The sequence below is a fragment of the Oryx dammah genome, unplaced genomic scaffold (assembly GCF_014754425.2).
Source record: "Oryx dammah isolate SB20612 unplaced genomic scaffold, SCBI_Odam_1.1 HiC_scaffold_18, whole genome shotgun sequence".
In the NCBI taxonomy this organism is placed as follows: Eukaryota; Metazoa; Chordata; class Mammalia; order Artiodactyla; family Bovidae; genus Oryx; species Oryx dammah.
The window spans coordinates 118,508,523-118,532,527 of record NW_024070202.1 but is presented as its reverse complement, the minus strand read 5'-3'; the positions used below and the strand labels follow the sequence as shown (position 1 = coordinate 118,532,527).

The 24,005-nt window shown below is 58.9% G+C and overlaps 1 protein-coding gene across 1 annotated transcript in view; it reads left to right on the top strand.

The window, feature by feature from the left end:
• The window catches only part of PTPRN2 (protein tyrosine phosphatase receptor type N2), a 555,617-nt gene extending 538,850 nt beyond the window's left edge, over positions 1 to 16,767 (top strand). The window contains exons 21-23 of the mRNA XM_040259938.1: positions 189 to 253; positions 12,513 to 12,586; positions 15,080 to 16,767. Of these exons, the coding sequence (XP_040115872.1) occupies positions 189 to 253; positions 12,513 to 12,586; positions 15,080 to 15,151 (211 nt within the window). The 3' untranslated portion in view covers positions 15,152 to 16,767. The remainder of the gene's footprint in view (positions 1 to 188; positions 254 to 12,512; positions 12,587 to 15,079) is intronic.
• The last annotated feature ends 7,238 nt before the right edge of the window (positions 16,768 to 24,005 follow it).

Here is a 24,005-nt window from a genome sequence, read left to right as displayed (position 1 = left end):
CCCTCCTCTTCCTCCTCCCCCTCCCACCCTGACCCCCCATGCCCTGCTCTGTGTCTCTTCCTCTCCAGTTGCCCGCCCTCCCCTCCTCCCGTGGGCCCCCTGGACCGCGAGGGCACACGCTGTCGTGGGCACGTGGGGAGTGGGGGCAGCATGGCCTTGCGTCCTCATCTCTCTCCTTCTGTTGACAGTGACGGCGCCGGCAGGAGTGGCACCTACATCCTGATCGACATGGTTCTCAATAAGATGGCCAAAGGTAAGAGCCGGGTGGGGGCTGCTCTGTGAGGCTCCAGCCGGATGGTGTTGCCATGGCAACCTCGGTGCAGCAGTTGCAGAAAGCCATGGGGAAATTGGCCTGCTGCCCCTCTTCTGACTCGCAGGGAAGCTGTTTGCAGCAGGCACGTTCATTTCTGAGGGCCCTCCCTTGTCACCACCTCCGCCCAGGGTCGCATGCCGGGCTCAGGGCGCAGCGGGCGATCGGCGTCCTGTGTTAACTTCACAAGTGGGGAGAAGGCCATCTTGATCTTCCAGGCTGCAGTGGCTCAGAAGAGCCTTAAACAAACCCTCCCTGTTGTTACAACTGTATTTGCAAAATTCAGAGCCTAGACTCTCTGGTGGAGACTGTCTCTGAAGTAGTCCCCCTTCAGATGCCCTGCGTGTAACAGCATCTGGGCGCTTGGGCTCAGAGGACTGTGATCTGAGCACGGACCCTGGGTGAGCTCGTGGGCTTGGGTGGGGTTTAGCCCCCAAGAGTGCGGGGACTGAGGGGGCTGGCGGCTCCCCGGCGTGCTCTACACGCCAAACCTGTGAGGTGTCCCCTGCGAGGCCGGCACGCTCCAGAGCCAAGTGGGAGATTCCCTCGGACTCGCCTCTGGGGGAACCAGGCACATGTCAGCGGGGAGACCCCAGCCTGACCTGTGGGGCCCCTCCTGGTCCTCAGCCTCTGGGGACTTGGGAAGGAAGCCCTGGGATGGGCGCCATCTCACGCTCTCCTTCCTGCCTGAGCAAACACCATCTCCTCTACGTGGGCACACACGTGCACGTGTGTCCTTAGCTGGGGCGCCGAGCTTCCAGGAACCCACCCTTCACCCTTTGCCTGGCAATAAGAGCAGACACCAGTTGTAGAAAAGGGTTTCTGTACATCGTCAGACAAGTGCCAGCAACTCTGAAACAGGCGTCTTTCTTGCTCCATCTTCTCCTGGTTAAAAGAAAAGCAGAAAAGCAGAACGCACCTCTAGCCCAAGGATATGGTTGCATGAAGATGAAACGATGGCCGTCGTGTTACACCCGGGACTAGAAAGCATGGGCGGGTTCCGCGCAGCCGGGGCCTAGACAACCCCCACCCCACCCCCGCCGCAGGCTCCCTGCTGGCTTCAGGGTCTGGGGGACAGTGGGCCCAGCTCGTACACCAGAGGCTGTTTCTCTTGCCCTGAGGCAGCGCAGTGCTGAGACATGCAGACAAAGAACCAGCAAGCCCGCTGCAAATGCACCGCTCTTAATGATACGGCTTGGTCTTAGATCCGCAGAGCTAACTCTAGTGGGAAGGTCGCTGTGCCTCTGTGTCTCCTCAGCTGGATCTCTTCATTTGCACGCGTATGGTTGCTGCAAACCCAGAGTCTCCGCGGGACTCCTGCCTCCTTCCACCCTTGCCCCCAACCCCCCACTGTCAGGCCCAGAGAGCCTCCACCTGCTAACCAAACACCTTCCGAGAACGTGGGTCGTCTCACACGTTTGAGGAGACAGCTTTGTGTGTGGGCAGGTGACACGCGGCCTCACGGGCACACACCACCACGTGGAGTCTGGCTCCCCCCGAGGAGCAGGCCCCAGCAGTGTTGGCAGGGGTCAGTGTCCAGCTCGCCGGTGTGAGGGCACCGGACACTGAGCAGAGCCACGGCCCGGGGCAGGGACGGCAACTCCCCATCCCAGCTGGGCCCCTGCATTCAGCAGCCGGTCTGCCTGCCGCGTCCTGTCAGATTCCACTGGAAGTGCAGGCTGGCGGCAACAGTGTGAGCCCAGCCGTGTGGAACCGGCCCGGGAGGGCGGGCACTGGGCCCTTTCTGAGATCGGTCCCCCCTCACTCTGCCCCTGACCCGCTCCCCTCTGCCCAAGGGGCCCACGCTGAGCCATCCCCTGACCCGGAGCCCGGCCACGGTCTCGGGGCAGATCAAAGGGCAGGGCGGCCCCTCGGCCGGCGAGGGGCCCTTTCCCAGGAGGGCCCGGCGAGCAGCCACCAGGGTTTTGTCCTGGGCCCGGCTGCGCCGCCCGGGCGGTGGGGGCGCCTTTGTCTGGCCTGAGAAGGCAGAGGCCCGACTGCCCGCCTGTGCTCGTCTAATGATCAAAGGCGGTGGGCCTGGACACAAATGCTTTCTTCCCATCTCCTTTGCTTAAAAGAAATGAATTGCAGAAGGACCGGAGAAGGCCTCTCCTGCGGCTGGGCCCCCGCGTCAGCCCTGGGCCCCGAGGCCGCAAGGGGCGCTCAGTGGCCAGGCCGGACCACTGCCCAGGGCCTGGTCTGTTAGTGCTGCTGCTCTGCCAGCTGGTGGGAAAGCAGGAAACCCCGGAAAATCCTTCTGCATATTTTTCCTGTGGCCTCAAACACGCTTCTAACTCAGGGTTAACATCTTGGGTAGGATCGGGGTTTGGTAGCATTCCCCTCTCACAGAGGAAAGTGCAGCAACGCTGGCTTTGCAGCCAAGGTACTTTCCAAGCTGTGCCTTTTATGTTTTTGTCTGAGACGTCTCTTCGCCCAGGGTTTTTCATATTTCGCCACAATTTTTTAAATGAACGGAGAGCGCCAGGCAAATGGGGGGGGGGCTTCCCAAGGATCGCGTTGGCTGGGTTGTTGGGAGGCGGCAGCCTCGCTGGCTGAGAGCCACTCAGCAGGAGCCCCACCTCTAGGAAGCCCGCTGTGCCGCCTGAGCCCCGGCCACTGGGGTGTCCGCGGGCCCGGGCCAGCCTGGGAGCCCGTTCCTTTTGTTTGGCGGGAGCTGCAGGACTGGGATTTCATCGCATGACGCAGAGCGTGGGCCCGAGTCCACAGGTGGGCCCGGAGACGCCCAGGAAGCTCGAGTCGGCTGGGAGCTGCTTCTAAGTGGTCTCAGCACGGAGTATGAGCGGATGTCCAGCACCTGCGTGGCTGTCTGTCCAGCCCCCGGTCTCCGTCCTCAGCAAGCTCACCCGTTTCCCGCTTCCCCGTCACACGGTGGCGTCGGTGAACGTCTCCTCTTCCAAGGGGGTGTATAACCGCCCCGCGCCCCCATCTCTGTGGCTCCGGCGTCTCCAGGGACCTTGAGTGGGCGGGAGCACACGGGTGCGCCCCTCGGTGTCTGGCTTCTCTCTGAGCGTCATGTCCCAGGGCTCACCGGGCTGTAGCAGGTCTCGGGACCTCCTCCCTGGTTGAGCCGGAGTAACGTTCCCCCAGGACGGACTATGCTTACCTTGTTCACCGTCCATCCGGGGACACGGGTTCCCTGCACGTTTCAGCTATTGGATCACTACTATTCCAGTCATGGTGTGCAAATATCTGCCTGGTTTCTGCTCTCGGTCTTTGGGGTGAAATACCCAGAGCGGAATTGCTGGGTCATGTGGTCTTGTTCTGATTTCTCCAGGAGCTCCCATTACTGTTTTCCACGGCAGCTGCACCACTTCCTGCCCCCAGCAGCAGCTCGCAGGGCAGCGCTGTGGCCGACGTCCCCACACCCGCTTGCACACTGTCGTTCTCTGGGGCTTTGACAGTAGCCGTCCTGGTCGCCGCGAGGTCTCGCTGCGGCTTTGCTTTGCATTGTCCTGAAGACTGGAAATGTCGAGCATCTTTTCATGTGTGTGTTGACCCTTTGGATATTTTCTTTGGGGAAATGCCTATTCAAGTTCTTTTCTTCCATCTTTTAACTGGACTGTTTGTTTGGTTGTTATTGCATTGTGGGCGTTCTTTATATACTGAGGATATCAACCCCTTATCAGATATGTGGTGGTGCAAATACTGCCTCCCATTCTGGGAGAAATAACATTTCTCCTTGAACTTTAAAACCCAGCACTCCTCCAGAGCTGTGCCGCTCAGTCAGCAGCCGCCAGTCACAGGCGGCAGCTTACATGGTGAGACTGAAACACTGGCCACGTGCTGAGCGCCCAGTAGCACAGGAGCCCGGGGCCTGCCATGCTCACGGTGCAGAGAAGGCCTCCAGGCAGGAGGCCCCATGCAAGAGCTCTGCTCCAGGGAGCGGGCCAGGGGCTCGTGCACGCGTGCCCAGACCGCTGTCTCTCTGTCTCCCTGGGCCCCTCACCCTGCATCTCCCCTTCTGTGACCCCTTGACTGCTCTCTTCTGCTCACAGCAGTCGGGAGGATGTGCGAGTGGCCCCAGGAGACCCCTCCCTCGGGGCCACGCCAGCTCTTTCCTGCAGGACCCGGGTCCCGGCCGGGACTGTGGAGTGGGCGCCCCTCCCCAGCCCCTTCCCCTCTCACAGGTCCTTCTGCTCCTCTCGGCCACCACTGCCATCCTATTCCTCCGTTCAGCAAACACTGGGCTGAAGCACGGAAGTGCCTTTCCACCCTGCTATTACCTGAGCAGGAGGTCCACACGGTGAGCAACGGGAGGCGAGCCCACCCTCCTGGGGCCTGCACTCTGCAGAGAGAAACGGGCGGTGTCTGCAGCTCAGTGGGGTGCTGAGCACCGTCGAGGCCCTGGGGTGCAGGGCTGGGGTCTACTTTGCCCCTCGCCCCCATCACAGAGCCCCATGTGCGTCTGTAGCCCATCCTCACAGCACCAAGGGCCCTCAGGGCTCACCAATTCTGACACCTGGTTGCAAACTGAGAAAGCAGATTGCCAAGGTTTGGGGACTTTCTGGGAAGCACCCAATGGCCGGGCAATGCAGAGCCCTGGTCTTGCTGCAAAGTGGCCGAGCCCCAGTGGCTGGCGGGCGGTTCAGCACAGCAGAGATGCCACCAGGCTGCGTGGTCCAGGGACAGGGTGGGGCGGGCAGCTGGTCTGTTACAGCTGCAGCGGAAACTCCGCCAGGGAGGGAAGATGGAGATCGGACAGCGGGGCCCTGGAACTGCTGGCTCACGGATTTGGGTCTGCCTGGTGCCACAGGGAAGAAACACATAGAGCTGGTCCCAACAGGACTGACTTGGCGCCTCTGGACAAGAGGGCTGGGGGGGGCAGGAGCCCAGGGGTCTGTGCCCACGGGGCTCTGCAGGGAGGGCTGAGCTGACCCCAGCCATGGATGACCCTTCCACAGGCAGGACTGACTGAGAGAGGCAGGCTGCAAAGAGCAGGGTACGTAGGGGGAAACGTCTCAATTTTATGTTTGGCTGAAGCACGAAGACCCAGCAGAAGATGGATTCTATAGACCGGTATGCCTTCTGCGTGGCTTCACGGTGGTAAGACCCTGTCTCCAGCTTGTTGGAGTTTCAGGCTGAGAGAAGTATTCAGAACCAGGGAGAAGAGAGTCTTCCTTTTGCGTGGAGAACTTGTATCCCGTGAGGTGACAGGCACCCACCTCTTCCTTTGTCTGTCTCTCCATTTGGAGCTGAGACTCAGGTGGGGGGGGCCGTGGGTAGGGGTCCAGGAGCAGCATGGCTGGGGGTGTGACCCAGGCCTGGGTGACATGATGCACAAAGTGAATTTAATCGGAGAGAAATGAGACGAAATGGAACCAGCTGTTCCTGGAAAACTTCCTGACAAGCCCATCATCTGATCTGGATAGTTTTGTGAACCGTATCCTGCAATTTGCCTCCGAAATGGTCTCCAGCCTGCAGACTGTGCCTGGGCAGGTACAGCTGACGGCTCTTCCGTCTCTCCCACCTGATGACAGGTAGGCAGGGGCCCCGTGCACCTTGGGCTACAGCAGGGGCTCCTGGCGGTGTGGCCCCCCCGCCCCCTCCCCCGTGCTTCTCAGGGGTCAGACCCGCCCACACGGCCCCCAGGCTCCTCCTCCCTCCTCACTCACCGGATGAGAAGCCAGGAACCTGGCTGGACCCCCTCTGCTGCCGGTTCAGGGCTGCCGCTCCCGGAGTGCCTCCTCCCTGGACAGGCAGCAGCCAACCTGTCCCCGGGGTTCTCTCACTCACCCCCAGACCCAGGCTGTCCCCATCCTCGGGAGTGTCGTCCCCGCCGGTCCCGCTGGCCCTGGCCCGCCTGGCTGTCCGTGCTGAGTGCCATCACTTCAGCTCAGAGGCCAGGAGGGGCCTCCTGCTGCACAGGCGCCCTGCAGAGCCCTGTGGCCACTCCGATCCTGGCTGCCCCCCTAGCCCCACGCACCATCTCCCTGGAGGCCTCTGAGGCCCAGGAAGACTGCCATGCCCCGGCCCTTCCAGCAATAGTTCACAGCTCCTCACCAGGCCGTGCGGGTCTGTCTCTGCTCCTGCCAAGGATCTCTCATCCCTTGCGGGTGATGGGCAGTCCCAGAGCACAGCCACCCAGTCGCTGGGCAGTGGCAGTCCAAACACTGTGTTAAGAAGGTGCTCTGAGCAGGCAGCGGGGTCGGGAACCAGGTCACTTTGCATCAGTGACCCCCCAAAAAACTCCTGTAGAACGTTCTATGACAAGTGCTGATGTCCGTGCCGCCCTCAGGCGCTCACAGCACCCCTGGGGCCTCCCTGGGCCCCTGCATCTCCTTTCACCAGGAGAGGAGGCGCGAGGAGTCCTTAGAACGGTGTCTGGAGCTGCCGTCCGCTGATAAACTGAATGGTACAGCCCCCAGCCAGGCCGAGAGCTGGCCACACACTCAGCTTCTAAACCGGAAACAGACTCGGGGCCGAGGGGGTCAGGGGGGCAAGGAGGGCCTTCGATGGGGGTTGGGGGGCAGCTTGGCATCCAGCTCCCCTGGAGCACTCGTCCCGCGGTCCACGGGAAACAAGGGTCTCCCCGCTCAGGGCAGCTGTCAGTCTGTGAGGCCTGGCTCCCCCGCACTTCTGCCCTCGTGCTCTGACCCTGCAGGGACTCGGGAGCGTGTCCAGGGCCCCGCGTGCAGGTCCTGGGGGAGATGGGGCCAGTGGGGTGGGGGGGTGCCCTCAGAGACCCCTGTGTCATTGAGGACTCAGTGGGTCCCCCGCCTCTTCTCTGCAGCCACAGACATAGCCCAGATGACTGCTCGCTGTCCCCTCGGAACTCCGACTTGCCTGCTCGGGGCCCGAGTGTGTCCTGGGCCCTGTGCGTCCGGCGTGGCTCCTTGTGCCATTCAGGCCATGGTGCTGGGAAGTAGTGAGGTCGCCGTGGCGGAGGTCTCTGCCTCTGTGTGGCCCAACTGTGACTGCAGGGCAGGGGTGTTGGGGGGGTCAGGGGCGGGGTTAGGGGATGATCAGGCGGGGTTGGGGGTGGTCAGGGGGCGGGGCTGGGGTGGTCAGTGGGTGGGGTTGGGTGGTCAGGGGCAGGGTTGGGGTGATCAGGGGCGGGTTGGGGTGATCAGGGGTGGGGTTGGGGTGATCAGGGGTTGGGGTTGGGGTGATCAGGGGTTGGGGTTAGGGGGCTTATCAGGGGCCAGGGTTGGGTTGGTCAGGGGGTGGGGTTAGGGATGTGATTGGGGCAGGGTTGGGGTGGTCAGGGGGATGGGTTGAGGTGATCGGGGCTGGGGTTGGGGTGATCAGGGGTCGGGGTTGGGGGGCTGATCAGGGGGCAGGTTAGGGTTGTGATCAGGGGTCGGGGTTGGGGTGATCAGGGGGCGGGGTTGGGGGTGATCAGGGGATTGGGGTTGGGGGCTTATCAGAGGCCGGGGTTGGGTTGGTCGGGGCAGGGTTGGGGTGATCAAGGGGTGGGGTTGTGGTGATCAGGGGGTTGGGGTTAGGGGGCTTATCAGGGGCAGGGGTTGGATTAGTCAGGGGCGGGGTTGAGGTGATCAGGGGGCAGGGTTGGGGTGATCAGGGACTTGGTTGGTGTGATCAGGAGCGGGGTTGGGGTGATCAGGGGGCGAGGTTGGGGGGCTGATCACGGGGCAGTGTTAGGGTTGTGATCAGGGGTCGAGGTTGGGGTGATCCAAACAGGGAGCGAGCGTCTGGCGACTCTCAGCTTCTCCTGGCCTCCCGCCCACCCTTCCTCTAGAGTTTAACAGTCACCCCTTCCTAATGGCCTGCATCTGCAACCGCCGAGTGCTCGCAGGCCACGGTGCCGGGCTCCAGGTCTGGGCGTTGACCCCAGGGGTGCGCAACGCATCACAGGTGGCCTTGACGGAGCATCGCCGGAGGCATTACGCAGTTCTGGTGCCTCCTGGCGTGTTACGTGGTGGCCACCTTACTGGGGCGATACATACCCAGTCCTACTTGTGTCTTTTATGAAGATGTGGAGGCATCCCATTTTCTCCTGAAAAAAAATGTTTTCGAGTTCGTTTCTAAAAGCTTGAGAAGTACCTGGGCTAGTTAGGTTCTGAGGTCCCCAGTTGTCAGTGAACAAGATGCTCATTTGTCTCCATCCCAGCGAAACCTCATGAAAGGGAGACTACAGTTAATCTAGAGTGCCTGCAAAATCGTCCTAATTGTAATTTTGACAACTCTTTCATCGATTCAGACCATACAGAAACATGAAGTAGAAACTGCTTGGCACAGAAGACCCAGGACAGAGCATGCGTCTGTGTGTGTGTGTGTGTGTGTGTGTGTGTGTGCACGCACCCTTGGGGGGCATGTGGGAGGAGCCTTCTGGGAGCACAGTGTGAGCGTGCATGCCCGTGTGTGTGTGTGTGTGTGTGTCAGTGTGGGGCTGAGGTCTGGAGGGGGCACCCCCACCTGGAGGCACCCGGAGTGGGAGGAAGGCTGCCCTCTGGCTGTGGTGACAGCCGCTCGGGCCGACCGCCGGGTGAGGACTCGCACAGCCCCTGCCCGTCACTGCCCAGCCCTTCCTTCCAAAACCGAGCTCAGCCAACAAGCACAGACCTTGGGGCCCAGCTCAGCACACGGACAGCTCCGCCCCAGCCCTGGTCCCTTCAGGTGTATTTAGCATTTTCTGGGTCCCCCCCAAGGGTGGAGTTGAGACAGTTTCCTCCCGCAAAATTCAGACCTTTCTGTCTTGTGCGCGCGACACGTGGTGTCTTTGATGCTGAAGAGAAAAGGATGCGTCGCATCCCAGCGGTGCGGTTCGCAAAGCCTTCTGGGTAAAAGTCGGACCAGAACGTATTTCTGTTTCTGACATGACGTCACCGACGTGGACGCGCTGCAGAAGGGAGACGAGGCTGGCTCCTGAGCACGCGCCGCGGCCCCTCGGTCATGCGGGAGGAGGTAGCGTGGCCAAGATCGCGAGTCCCACACCTCCCTCTGCCAGCTGGCCAGCTCCGGGAGAAATCGATTCAGGCCTGGGAAAGAGGCGCCGGTGGCCTATTTGCTTGGTTTTCTCCCTCTTCGAATTGATTCTCTCATCATAAAAAAAAAAAAGGCAATTTTAATATCTTTAATACTAGTGCTCTTTTAATGTTTCTCGTTTAATGGTTACTACTTCTATCTAAAGCTTAAAAAACCGCTGTTGTCCTAAAAATGCATTTAACCAATATATGAACTCCAAGCTGATGGCCCCTGAGTGCCTTAGGGAGCGAAAGCCCCAGCTGTTCCTGTGTACCGAGCGGAGCCCGGGATGGCAGCAGGCCAGGCTCTCTCAGGACCCAGCCGGCCCGCCCATGTGCCTGGAGTCTGCAGTGTGCCCGTGGGGTCGTGATGGGTCGTGATGAGAGAGATGGGTCGGGCTGGACACTTACCTCATATGTTGCTGGGTCCACACCCACAGGCTGCATCCGCCTCGGCTGCACATTTTTGAAGTCACCAGCTTAAAGACCACGGAACCACCTACATACTTTCATCTCGCATTTGAACAGTGGTGACTCTCCAGTAGAAGATACTGGAAGCCTGTCCTCCGAACCACACTGTGCCCTCCCCTGTATTGGTTGTTAGCCCGTCTTCTGTCTGAGTTTTATTTGCATCTGTGAAGGCTGAGCACTGAAGAACTGATGCTTTCAAACTTTGGTGCTGGAAAAGACTCTTGAGAATCCCTTGGACTGCAAGGAGATCAAACCAGTGAATACTAAAGGAAATCAACCTGAATATTCATTGGAAGGACTGTTGCTGAAGCTCCGATACTTTGGCCACCTCATGCGAAGAGCTGACTCATTGGAAAAGATTCTGATGCTGGGAAAGATTGAAGGCAGGAGAAGGCGACGACAGAGGATGAGACGGTTGGACTGCATCACTGAGTCAATGGATATGAGTTTGAGCAAGCTCCGGGAGATGGTGAAGGACAGAGGAGTCTGGCTTGCTGCAGTGCATGGGGTCACAAAGAGTCACTCTTCACATGCCTTTCGACCTGGGCAGCGCACCATGTGTATCTGTTCGCCTGGACTCTAATGTGTGGTCAGTAGAATGGATTTGTAGAAAGGATTCCATCTGAATGTGCTCAAGGGAGCTTCCTACGTGCTTGAGGGATTTAAGTAAATCCTTTTACCTTCTGTGAAGCCTGTTAGAAGGACACACACTGCCCACCCCGCCCGCCCCGAGGCGGCCTGTCCACTCCTGCACCACGAGGCCACCAGGATGCTCAGGTCACTGAACGAGGTGCAGGGTCACACCTCCCCACCCCCCAGAAGAGGTCCTGCCTGGGCGTGCTCTTAAAACGTCTCCTTGCATGCTTCAGGTGACTAATTACTCCAGTCCTAACGTGCAGGGAGACAGTAGCCCTGAGCCACCTGATAAACCCATTCCGTCTGTTTCCAGCTACACATTTTTAAGCATTCCTTTGATTTCCTCCACTGCAGAGTTCTGGGTTCAGGCTAAGCTTGATTCTGAGACGTCGTGCCCTGGCATTTCATATTTTAAAGACCCACTTTCTCTGTCCTCTGTCGCTTCCTCACCCAGCCATCAGTGCAGTAAAGCCAGAGAGATTTTGTCCGTGGCAGCTGACTGGAGGGTCACCCTGACACAGCCTGGGGAGTGGCCCCACGTGGAGCCCTGCAGGGAGTCGTCTCAGGGCAACCAAGTAACGGGGGTCCAAGACCGCCTGCCGGCTCTCCTGTCAGACCAGCCTTTCGGGTACAAGCGGCTGTTGGAAAAGTCTTTCAAACCAGTTTCAAGGCACAAAGATGCACCTGAGCAAGCTTGAGAGAGAAGAGAGAGGGGTTAGGTCTGGACCCCCTGGGCCCCTGAGGCTTTCGTAGTAAAGGACTAGGCTCGTCTTCGTCTGATGAATCCGTACCACACACAGCAGGTGTGACGGAGGTGGGGGCCAGAGCTGCCCCAGGAGGCGGCCGGCCCAGGGTCTCTTCCACGTCTGGGTCCGATGATCACCAGCTCTGAGACCCAGACAAAGCCTTGATTTCCTTTGAACGGGAGGTGGTAACCGGCCGGATGTGTGAGAGGAAGTGTTGACAGGACACCCTGGTGGGTGGGTCCCGGCCAACCCCACTGTGCCACCCGCCCAGCCCCCACATCTGGCAGGATCGCACTGCAGACTCTCACCTCTGACCTGTAAGAGGCTCGGGCGCTGGGGACCCAGTCCTGTTCACTGTTCACCTACCAGAGGTCCTGGCAAGACAGGAAAATGAGAGTATATGTGGAATTCATAATTCATGAGATTGCATTTTTAACTTGAATAGTACTGTCTCCGAAGCCCCTGAGGCACCTGGAGTCGGGGCGGGGAACACGTCTGAGGGGCGCTGGGCCACAGCACCGACCCGCCCATGAGCACACGGGGCGCCCCAGCCTTCCTTAGTGGTGGGAACACTCGCTTCTAACAGAAGGCAGCTCTTTAGAAGCCAGCGTTAGGGGTATAAGGTGGACGAGGTTAGTCTGCCTTTTCATTTCTCTAAGTGAAAACCCTATGCAGGAGAAGCTAAAGCTCATGGGCTCCGTTCTCTGAAAACTGCCGGGACTTCCTGGTGGCCTTGTGGTTGGGACAGTGCCTTCACTGCCCTGGCTGGGGTGCAGTCCCTGATCAGGGAAGAGACATCTTAGAAGTCTCACAGCCAAAAAAATAAAAATCTTGAAACGCCACCAAATAAAGCCGAGTAAAGACCTAGTCTGTCCTGGCCGCAGCTTGCCGCGGTGTGTATATCTGCCTCTGATAGCAAGCTTCTGCCCAGCTTTCTTCGGAGAAGGCAATGGCACCCCACTCCAGTGCTCTTGCCTGGAAGATACCATGGATGGAGGAGCCTGATAGGCTGCAGTCCATGGGGTCGCTGAGAGTCAGACACAACTGAGCGACTTCACTTTCACTTTTCACTTTCATGCATTGGAGAAGGAAATGGCAACCCACTCCAGTGTTCTTGCCTAGAGAATCCCAGGGATGGGGGAGCCTGGTGTGCTGCCGTCTATGGGGTCGCACAGAGTTGGACACGACTGAAGTGACTTAGCAGCAGCAGCCCAGCTTTCTTGAGCCAACACGAACGAAAGCCGCCTTGCCCTGTGTTCCTGTGTGAACCCCGAAATGTCCCTCCCGGCCAGGCGGTTGAAGGATGATGGTCACCGTCATTTGGCCGCTGAGCCCGGAGGCCCCAGCAGCGGGTGAGGGGCCCCGTGTGCACGGCGCCATCTGAGCCCAGTGTGTGTCTTGCAGGCGCCAAGGAGATCGACATCGCCGCCACCCTGGAGCACCTGCGGGACCAGCGACCGGGCATGGTCCAGACTAAGGTAAGCCGGCCAGGCCTGGGGCTCGGGGTCGGGGCTCAAGGGGTGGTTTTCTCAAAAGGAGCGAGGGGCAGGCCGGCCAGCTGCCTCCCATACCACCTCCACTCGGGACTGGACGCGGGCTGCCCATCCCAGGAGGTTGGGGCGGCTCCGGCTGCAGCCCCAACATTCCAGCCTGAGCAGATGTGGTTGGACCTCAGGGCCCGGGACCCTCCGTGTGCCGGACGGGGGGAGTGGGGGAACAGCGGGGTCTCCCCATCAGAGGCCAGCGACGTGTGTGGCGTGTTCCGCCCAAGCCCACAGCCACAGCCCCGCTGCGAGGTTGTTAGGACTGCGGTCACCAGAGTGTCCCCGGGCCATGCTGCACCCCTGAGCACTCTGAGTAGCTTACTGAAAAGGCTAAGTTTGCAGCAAAAGGAGCAGAGGCCGAAGATCCCTAGACAGACTTGGGTTCACTGGAGCCGGAACCAGTGTCCACGTGATGGCCCATTCCCTTAGCGTTGCAGAAGTGTCCATGTCCAGCCACAGACACCCCACACGCACGTCCTGCACGGGATCCTCGCCTTCCTGGTGTGGCCCGGACTCTCCGGGTGCCGTCGGCGCCTCCACTAAAGCCGCCCTTGCAGAGGATTTCAGTTATAAAAATCATAAAAGCCCTCCCAGGAGACCAGGCTGCGTTGTGCTCCGGTGCCGAGTAGTGAGGGTCTGGGACCCCCGTCGTCCCAGCTTGGGTCTTACTGTCCCCATAGGGTGTCAGCAGCTCCTGGGCCCTGTTCCATGCCACGGATGGGACAGGGCAGCACCTGAGCCTTGAGGGAGGGAGCATAGGCTTCACTCAGCCCGCTCTGTCGGGCGGGAAGGAGCCCAGCGCCTAGTAAGCACGGCAAGCACACTTTGACCCCAAAGGTCGTTTCTCAGAACAGCTTCATGGGCCCCTATGGCTGGTTCCACGTGGTCAAAGTCAGCCCCGAGCATGGAGGCAAAACCAACTCAGCTCCTTCGTGCAGAGCCAGGAAACCCTTCCGGGTAGAGCCGGAGGACACGCCTAGCAGCCGGGTCTCTGCTGCTCGCAGCTCCTCCACTGGCAGTTGATGGGGCCCTGGGCGAGCTGGACCCTGCCCGCCGTCCCAGTGACAGGCAGCCCTCGGGTCCAGTGGCCCTGGCGGGGCAGTCCTGCTGGGCTGCCTGTGCCATGGGTGGTGGCCTGCTCATCCAGAAGTCCAGGGTTGGCTCACTGTCCGGGACCCAGCCCCAAGGCGGCCGCTGCACGTGGGCCTGGAGGCTCATCCCCAGGAGAGCCCACTGTGCTTCGGGAGGCTCAAGCCGCCAGCAGAGGCTCTGAGCTAGAACCTGGCAGGTCGTCCCTGGTGGCTGCGATGGTGAAGAATCTGCCTGCAGTGCAGGAGACCTGGGTTTGATTCCTGGATCAGGAAGATCCCCTGGAGAAGGGAATGTTTACCCACTCCAGTATCCTTGCCTGGAGAATCCCATGGACAGAGGAGCTTGGCGGGCTACAGTCCCCGGGGTCGCAGAGAGTCGGACACGACTGAGCGACTGAGCGCAGAACAGCACACAGGTTTCTACTATGTACCAACCACTCAAAGTGGAAATTTACCATTCTTTCTGGCATTGGACTCAAGTCTGTCGATGACTGAAGCTATCAAGTATCTAAGCCATTGATAGGGCTCTCCTCCATCAGAACTCCTTAACTGCTGCTAAGGGAGTCTGCATAGTTTGTTCTTTTGTAATTTCTTTGGTGTGATGGGGAAGTACTGGGGATACTGCTCCGAGTTGGGAGCAGGTTGTGGACCCGGGAAGCCTGCCGGACAGGTGGACTTGTCCTCTGTCTGCCGAGCCCCCGTTTCTGGAGGAGCAGACGGTTCCGACACCCGGGACTCGCCCCTAGTTTCTACTCAGCAGTCCTGCAGGTTCCGCCTGCACGAGAAGCATGTCCTGTCCCAGGTGCACTGGTGTCCGTGGGCACACGCACGTCTAAGCTGGCACAGTTGAGGGTGACACGAGGTTTCTTGGCAAACGGAAGTGAGTCGGATTGAGCCAGATGGTGGGTGGATTTTCAAAGAGCACGAGTACCACCCTTTCCATTCTGAGGCCAGGGAACCCCGAGGGGTCGTGACTGTGACCGTTTCCAGTGAGTCTCAGAGGGACGGGAGGCTGCGTCCAGCCCCACCCCTCGGGGGCCATGCTGGGGCTGGGGTCAGAAGGAGCTGGGGGAGGGGGCGCACAGAGCCTGCAGCAGCCACTGTCCCGCTCACACATCCACCCCAGCTTCTCCAGCGACAGAAGCAGAGATGAACACGAGAGCGCAGCCGTCTGCTCCGGGCCTCCTCCCGCAAACCCGTGCCCCGCCCACCTCCCACGGAAGTCCGCAGCTCTTCCCTGTCCTCCCTAAACAGCTTCTCTCCGCAGGATAGCACTCGGAGCCCAAGGCTGCTGCAGAAGGGGCCCCGCTCATGTCTCCCTCCTCTGTCCCTCCAGGAGCAGTTCGAGTTTGCCCTGACGGCCGTGGCCGAGGAGGTGAACGCCATCCTCAAAGCCTTTCCCCAGTGAGGCCGGAGGCGCCCACAACCGGGGGCCCCGTCAGCGACCACGGACGTCGTGCCCGCCTCTCCTGCTGCAGCTGCCTAGTGATCTGGTCCGTAAGACTCTACAGTCAGTGCAGCTTAGCAGTTAAAACGTGTGTTTTTGTTCAACCAAATAATGATAAAGGGAGATCTACGGGGAGATGCAATGATGAGGGGCAATCAGTTCTTCTATTTTCGATTTCTTGAAAAAACTTTATTTTTCCTTAAAACACACATCCATGTTCTTAATTGCCAATCATGTCGTATGGACGGCACCATCAGTGTGGTCCCCAGAAGAGGGCTGGTTTGTGACCTGTCACTCTCTGGAGGGTCAGCCATGCAGGGCGGAGCCCAGAGGGGCCACCAGGCCACCCCAGTAGACACACTTGGCGTTTGTCCTTATGACTGTGCACCGGGAGAAACCGCCAGCTTCCGCAGGAGCTAGGTGGATGTGACGGCGACATTCTGCAGCCGTGGGGTAGATCATAAAACATAAAACACAGTCGTGCCAGCTCCTCATCCAATCTGGGCTGCTGCACACCCTCCCCCAAGCACTGCTGGGGGACAGTGACAGCCCCTCCCAAACTTCCACTCCCCCAGGGGCAAACGCGTTCCCTCCCAGAGTGCCTCCTTCCAGGCCAGCAGACAGGGACACTTGGCAAGGCCCTGGCAGAGCCCCAACCTCCAGACACGGCTTTTAGCTGCAAATAGGGGTTTACACGTGTGTCTGTCACTTCAGTTGTGTCCGACTCCTTGCAACCCCATGGACTGTAGCTCGCCAGGCTCCTCTGTCCGTGGAATTGCCCAGGCAGGAATACTGGATTTCACTCAGATGCAGCTAAACACTTCCCTGAGGGGTAATGAAAATGGGGGGCAGGCCTGTGTGGTGCCCTCCCCAGGAAGGCCTGGGCCCTGCTGGCATCCGGAGAGGACCAGGAATGCCTACACCGTGGGGAAGGGCAGGGAGGCCTGCTGTTGTCTGCTTCTTTCCTGCATGGGATCCAGGCATCTGGGACGTGGTGGCAGCCGGGCCCTCCGGGGCTCAGGCTCCTGGCCTCTCGGGCAGATCCCTATCTGATGTCACACAGACACGCGTCTAGCGATCCTTCAGATTTGCCAAAATAGCACTTGGGCACCAAGTTACCGCCCCCACCCCAAAACAGAAGAGTGCGCTTCACTGGACTGAGGACAGTTAAACGCGGAGGGGGCTGTGCGGGCTGCTCTGTGTGGCGCTGGCCTCGTTTTAGGGAGTAAAACGCTCGGGTGACCCTGGGCCCTCTGCTTCCCGTGTGGCACACTGTCTTAAGCAGATGCCACGCCTCATAAAGCAGGACAGGGGAGGTGGCCGACCGGATGGGGAGAACGGTGCCAAAATACAGTTCGTGTCTCTAAATGGTGTTGTCGTGCGTATCTGCTTCAACATGTCGATCATTTCCTTCCCAAAGCTGTTTCTCTACCTGGAATCTAAACAATTAATGGAAACTAGTTTATCTGAACATAGGAAGCATATTCCTACTTGTAATTCCTAACATTTTATGTCTCCTCAGTGTGAGATATACAAATATATTTAATTGTGTCTGATTAAACTTCTGATTTCACATCTGAGTGGTCTTTATTTGGATGAGAGAGCAGTGTTTTGGGTTCTTTTTGTGTGTGTCCCATCCATCCTGTTTCCTGAAGCTGTGGGCGTTTAGATGCCAGAACAAACTGTGCATACATGGAGCTCCATACTGAGTTCTAGTTTTATTTGCGGAGCTGGGTGTGTACAGGGGGCCAGAGTGTCGTGTGTGACTGCGAGTCTACTCATTAAAAAGAGATGAAACAGTCTCGGGTGAGCACTGGGGCGTGCTCTGCCTCTGGTGTCCCTGCCCCTCTTCACTGCATGTGTCTGCCCAGGGAGCGTCCGGGAGCGGTGGCCCATCTTTGCTGCCCACAGGGGAGGGTGGCTCCCCATCTCACAGAGACACGAGCCGCCCCAGGAGCCTCTCAGCCCGGACCCCTTGGGAGCAGTGAGACCCAGCCGGGACGGCCCTGCCACCGTGACCCGCTGCCCCGCTCTCACCTGTGCGGTCTCCGCGGGCGGTGGTGAGACCCAGGGGTCTGTGCTTCCAGAGCAGACACAGGTGTTCCTTTCTCAGGAAATCAGCCCCTCGTCTCAGCTGCAGGGCATCCAGCTCTGCTCCGTAGGCTCTGCCCCTGCGGGCCCTTCCTTCCCTGAGCTTGCTTCTCATCAGGGTCCTGCCCCGGGTCCAGCACACTTCTGCTGTCCGTGTGCTGGGAGTCGCTGTCATTCACACACACGCACTTGACGAGTAGCACGTCTCAAGACACGCACATGTGAGTCTGCGTGGGGCCTAAAGAGGCCCCTCCATCCAGGGTACTCGGGTGCCGAGCAGGATGGACTTTGAAAATGTCATGCAGAGCCAGCTCTGAAGACAGACGGGACGCCACATCCACGTGTGCCCGGGGGGCCAGCGCGGGGGGCTGGGGCTGCACTCGGCCAGCCGCCCTGCCGTCGGCACCCCCAAGCTGACGGGCCTGCAGGAGCCAGCTTCAGTGCCTTGGGAGTCCCGCGTCAGGAGCTCCCCCGTACACACCGGTGGCCGCTGTCACCCGGCCTGGCGAGGCGGCGGGGGCGCGCTCATCCGCAGGCCAGTGACTCCTCTGTGGAGCTGGGTCACGGTCTCGGGGCCGGGAGGGCTGTGTCCACGTGTCTGCATGCTCTTCAGATTCTCACCTGCAGACGCCACACGCGTTTCAGTTTAATCCGCGTCCGCAGTGTCTCCCCAGCCCGTGCAATCCCCTCAGACAACAGTAAAGTCTTGATTGGCCAGACTTGCTGATTTCTGGGCCGCAAACACACCTGCCAGGAACGGTGTTAATGCCGGCTCACTCGGTGAACTGGGAAGACAGCTGCTAGAGTTGCGGGAGGGAAGTGCCGTCCAAACAGGAAGGGATGCGTTTTGAGTGTTTATCACCAATGTCTTCATCTAATGTGTCAGTTAAAATAATTTGATTTTAATTGTGACTATATTTAACAACCAGCTTGTAACACTCCCAAAAATTTAAGTCTGTTCCTGCAAGTCCACAGGAGCCAGCTGTGGTACGCCTCTGCCTCGGGACTGTGGAGAAGTCTACAGAAAGGCCAGCCCCCACCATCCAGCCCGAAGAAGGTGGGTGCCCTGTCTGAAAGGCCAGGGCTTGTTCCCCATGCCCAGGGGACACAGCGAGTCCTCAACATAAACAGGATGAAAAGCTGATGAGACGCGGATGAAGCCCTGAGGTTTCCACCTCATGGAGGCAAAACGACTCAGATAGACCACATGCAAGCCCCACAGGAGACGTCCCCGTGGGGCTCAGCTCCGGATGAACCATCACCGAGCCCAGGAAGCCAAGGTCACCACTGTGATGATGCACGGTGACGCGACTCGGGAAGACAGTCGTAGATTTAAACACCGTAAATGCCAGTGAGGAGGAACAGCACAAAACAAGAGCAAGGGGCTCTGAAAAAGAACCAGCAAACACGACGAAGCAGCAGCCGCATCCTAGAAACAGAGGCCAGGCTGCCAGAGGCGAAGACAGAGATGGGTGCGGGAGCCTGGGGGCCGAGCTTCCAGGCACGAAGGAAGGGTCTCGGGATGAGATAAAGTCAGGAACTACCTACCATCTTCGCACAGTGACACGTGGTAGCCAGACATCCCGGCCACGGTTCTGAATCGTGCAGAAATATTGAACAACCATGTTGTGTAACAAGAACTTACATAGCGTTGAAGGTAAACACTACTTCAAAAACCAACAAATTTGTGGGAAAAGATGAGATTTGTGGTTACCAGAGGCGGGAGTTGGGAGGAAGCAGAACTGGATGAAGGCTGTCAAAGGTACAAGCTTCCAGTTATAAGATAAGTAAGTACCAGCGATGTGATTTACAACGTGATAGATATAATTAACACTGTGTTATATAGGAAAGTTCTTAGAGTAAATCCTAAGAGTTCTCATCACAAGGAAACAATTCGCTTTCTTTAATTTTGTATCTGTTTGAAATGATGGGTGTTTACCGTAATTACTGTAGTCATCATTTCACGATGTATGTGTCCGGTTGTTCTGTACATGCCTTGCTCACCCCGTGTGCGTGTAAATTATAGCTCATTAGACTGAAAGGGGAGAGGAAAGGAACTCAACCAAGCTCTGCAAGGAAACCCAAGGGGAGCGGTTATTCAGAAACCAGAGAACGCCAGGCTCATTTTACAGGCAGTCCAGATGAGACGGAAGGAAGGCAGCAGCTGAAGCCCGAGCTGTGGATGGAGGATGGAGCTGCAGACACGCCGTGAGCATGCGACGACGTGACGCATGCAGCTTGCAGCGGGCAGGACGCATGCGCTGAACCAGGGACAGAAGAGGGTGCCAAGGCTCGCAGCAGCGGCGGTCCCCTCCAGGGTGGACGCCAAGGCTGCATCCGGGGTCCGCATTCCGTCCCGTCTCAGCCGGGAGAGCTGGGCCCTCTGCACCCTGCCCACGCCCGGCTCTAACTCAGAGCCGGCAGCAGGTCCTGTGTGAAGTTTTATTATCAAGGTGGAGAAGACTCTTGAGAGTCCCTTGGACTGCAAGGAGATCCAACCAGTCCATCCTAAAGGAAATCAGTCCTGAATATTCATTGGAAGGACTGATGCTGAAGCTGAAACTCCAATACTTTGGCCACCTGATGGGAAGAACTGACTCATCTGAAAAGCCCCTGATGCTGGGAAAGATTGAAGGTGGGAGGAGAAGGGGACAACAGAGGATGAGGTGGTTGGATGGCATCACCGACTCGATGGACAAGAGTTTGAGCAGACTCTGGGAGTTGGTGATGGACAGGAAGGCCTGGCGTGCTGCAGTCCATGGGGTCGCAAAGAGTCAGACACGACTGAGCAACTGAAATGAACTGAACTGAGCCTTCCTTGTCTATTGGCACCAGGGACCCAGGCTATGAGTCTCCCAACCACGAGGAGGGCATTCTTCCCCGACAATACCCAGCAATTAGTGTGCACCACGTGTATACCCTGCTGGAGGTGGGCCACGCGGTGGGAGGTTCAGTCCCTGGTCTTCAAGATCCACCAGAAAACATGGGCGCCTGGGGGGCCTCAGAGCAGCGTGAGACACTGCCTTGGTCCCCAGTCCTCCGCAGGGGTCCATGAGGAGGGATCCGGGGGTGAGCCACCCCCCTTCACGGGCTTGGCGGCTCTCAGGGCACACCTGGGACGACACGGGCTCCGAATTCGTCCTAACACTCGCCAAGCCCCCACGTCTCCCTGGGCACGGAGTGTGCCGGGGCAGGTGTCTCACTGCTCACCTTCACGACACCTCGGGGCTGAACCATCACTGCTGCCTGAGATGACGGTGACTTTCACAAGCTGTTAGATGCGATCTGGCAAAGAGAAAGCGAAGGGCCCACCTATCGAGTGCCATAAACTAGGCCATCCACGGCGTGCCCAGCGCTTCTCCAGACAGCGACCCTGGGGTCTGTGTCGGGGTGGGGGCGGGCTCGCTGGAATTCCCGGAAGATGAGTGGGGTGGGGGCAGACAGCCTCGCACCAGCTGGCAGATCCAGCCTTGTTAAAAATGCCCACCTCCCCCAGGAGTCCTGAGCCCTCGCTTGGCAACGTGGGGTCCCTGGAGCAGCCCACAGCCTGACTCTAAGAGTCTGCCCCTCCCCCGGTGTCACTCTCCAGCCCTGCCCCCCCAAAAACTAACGGCAAGTGTCTTCAGGCACCCCAGCCTGCCCTTGGGGGTCGGTGCTTGTAGCGAATTCTCCATCCTCCCCTGAGACACCCAGGTCACAGGGGTCAGCACCCCCCTCTCCGCCTGGCTCCACTGAGGTCCTGCAGCTGGGTGACCCAGGTCCAGCCCCTGCCCACACTGCTCTGTCTCTCTGGCTGGAGCAGCGTCCCCTCTGCAGGGCCGTGGGTGAAAATGCTCCCCACAAACCTCTGGCCCACCTGGGCCCCCCTGGCCAGGATGAGCCACGTTGAGTCGATATTGTTGGTCTGATTTATTGGGTGGTGCAGGCGGAGAGGGCACATTCAGGAAGCTTTAGTTTTTTCTTACGAAATGGACACCCGTGCTTTCAAAAGCCGGTCTGCTCACCTCTGCTCCCAGCCGCTTCCCTGCTCTCTCACTCCTGCTTTCAAATTCGAACAGGAAAGCCCCACCGCCATCTCGCGGGGGAGTGACAGCAATAGTATGTGTTGTCTGTGCTGCGTGTTTATTAATCAAGTAGAACACTAATAAAGAAAACCTTCATAATTAGCAGAACAGGCATTAATTCAAAGACGGTTATTGGAATAGAAAATTAGAATTTGATTACACCTTTGTTCCTAAACAATGGCTGGCTTTCATTCTGTTGGAGTATTTGTTTAGAGACTGGTCTTCGCCGTCCAGGCCGCTCCGTTTCTTAGCCGAGCCATATGGCGCGTGTCGCGTCTCCGCGGCTGAGCGCGGCTCTTGGCTGCCGCGGTCGGCTCGGACTGCGCTCCCAGGAGCCGGGACTGTGCGCTTCCGCGGCGCCCTGATGGCCGGGCCCCGGGCCGAGCCCGGCGCGGTGGAGACTCGGCCCGGGGTGGGCGTGGGGACGCGTGGGGACCCTCTCGAGCACGGCCCCCTCTTGTCCGGAACCCGGGCTTCCAGAGTCCGTCCCGCACACGTCGGGGCGCCGCGGGCTGGCGGGTTTGCTTCCGCCTCTGAGAGAAGCCGCGGAGAAGGCAATGGCGCCCCACTCCAGTGCTCTTGCCTGGAGAATCCCAGGGACGGAGGAGCCTGGTGGGCTGCCGTCTATGGGGTCGCACAGAGTCGGACACGACTGAAGCGACTTAGCAGCAGCTGCAGCAGCTGAGAAAAGCTGAGTCCCCAGAGAGGCCACAGGTGAGGGGGCCAGTTCTCGGGACGAAAGGAGGCGAGAGGCGCCTCCGCGCCGTCCTGGGCTCGCCCTCCCCTGCTCGCCCTGGCCCGGGAGCGCCTCCGCAGCTGCCCTGGTTTCTTCGCCCTCCTCTCCTCGCCCTGGCTGGGGGCGGCCTTGGGTCCAGCCCCTCTGCCGGCCTCTCTCTCTGCTTGTCTGTCCTCTGCCTGTCCGTGTGTCTCTCTCTCTCCTCCCTCCTGGGGCATCTGCTTTGAAAGAGCAGCTCACACACGCGTCTCAGGGTTTGGACTGGCTCAATGTCTAATTCAAACCCATCTTTCTTGAACATTTCGTCCCGTCTCTACTTCATTACCTGACACAATCATAGTTAAAATATAGTGATAATTTATCAAGTCGTTGAAAATAGCTTCTCCCGTCCACAGACGCTGTTTCATCAGTCCCCGAGTCTGTCAGACCGACTTTGTCATATGCCTGGTGGCAGGATGTTTGGGGCTCTCTCTCTTCACTCCTGTAAACTGTCCCAGGAGAGGAGGCAGCCTCGCGAGGCCACAGCCTCTGATGCCCTCACGCCCAGCCTCCGCCCTGAGCCCTGGGTCTGTCCCCAGGTTTAGAAGAAGAGGGACATGGTCACCGCCCCCAGCATGGGTGGGGGCCCAGCCACGCCTCCTGCCCAGCCCTGGGCAGGCCATCCCTCACCCGCCTCGGCCACAGAGCTTGGGATCAGCCCCAGCTGCTTCCTCTGGGGCCACTGGGCGCCCCCCTTCTGCTTATCCGCGGCCAGACTGCTTCCTTCTGTTCCTCTGAGAGCCTCACACACGCTTATTTTCTTTCCCTTTTCATGGAAATCAGAAAAATCGATCCACAAGCAGTCAGACCGGTCACTCCCTGCAGAGGAGGAACAGACCACCCCTGAGCAGGGTCCCCAGCCGCCTTTCCAGGGGCTCCCCTGCCCCCCCACCACCTCCTGCAAGCAGATGGTGCCCCCACCATGCCCACTGTGTGCCAGGCCCCAACTGGGGGCCACAGCCAGGAGGGTAGGTGGTGGGCATGGAATCCCCTCCCTTCGCACCACGTCAGCAGCCAATGCCTTGTTTAATCACATTTGATAATTGTATTTTGTGAGTTCAAATGTGTATTTATTATCAGAACACATTCTCACTAAAAAACAATGAAAATTTTCAGAATACTGAGGAACGAGGCTGTTTCAGTCAACTCCAAAATCCTAAAGTCAAGATTTGCAGAGAATCCCCGCAGTCTCATAGCAAATAGAACCCAGTGGGAGGTCGAGGATCCTGGCCCCTCCAGGCTTGGGGGGCTCAGCATCTGGAAGGCCCAGGACTGAGGGCTGGCTCTGCAGGGGTGGGGACACCCCAACGAGGGCTGCTGGAGGGGCCAGAAGACCCCCCGTTAAGAGGCTGACCTCACAGAAGACCTTCTGCTGGGGACAGAGGGGCACAGAGAGACAGTGTTGGCAGGTGGGAGGGGGTGCGCATGCGGTCAGCAGAGGGGGTGCGCATGTGTGTGCTCGTGTGTGCTTGAGTGTGCGCATATGTGCACACGTGTGTGTGTGCATGCCTGTGCTCTTCACGTGTGTGCATGCATGTGCTCGTGTGTGCTCCTGTGTACATTGTGTGCACTTGTGTGTGTGCTCATACACATGTGCGTGTGTGCTCGTGTGTGCGTGTGCTCGTGTGTGTGCCCGTGTGTGCTCGTCTGTGTGCATTGTGTGCACTTGTGTGTGCTCATTTACATGTGCGTGTGCTCGTGTGTGTACGTGTGCTCGTGTGTGTGTGCTCGAGTGTGTGCACGTGTGCTCATGTGTGTGCCGTCTGTGTGCATTGTGTGCACTTGTGTGTGTGCTCATTCACATGTGCATGTGCTCGAGTGTGTGCGTGTGCTCGTGTGTGTGTGCTCGAGTGTGTGCACGTGTGCTCGTGTGTGTGCCCGTGTG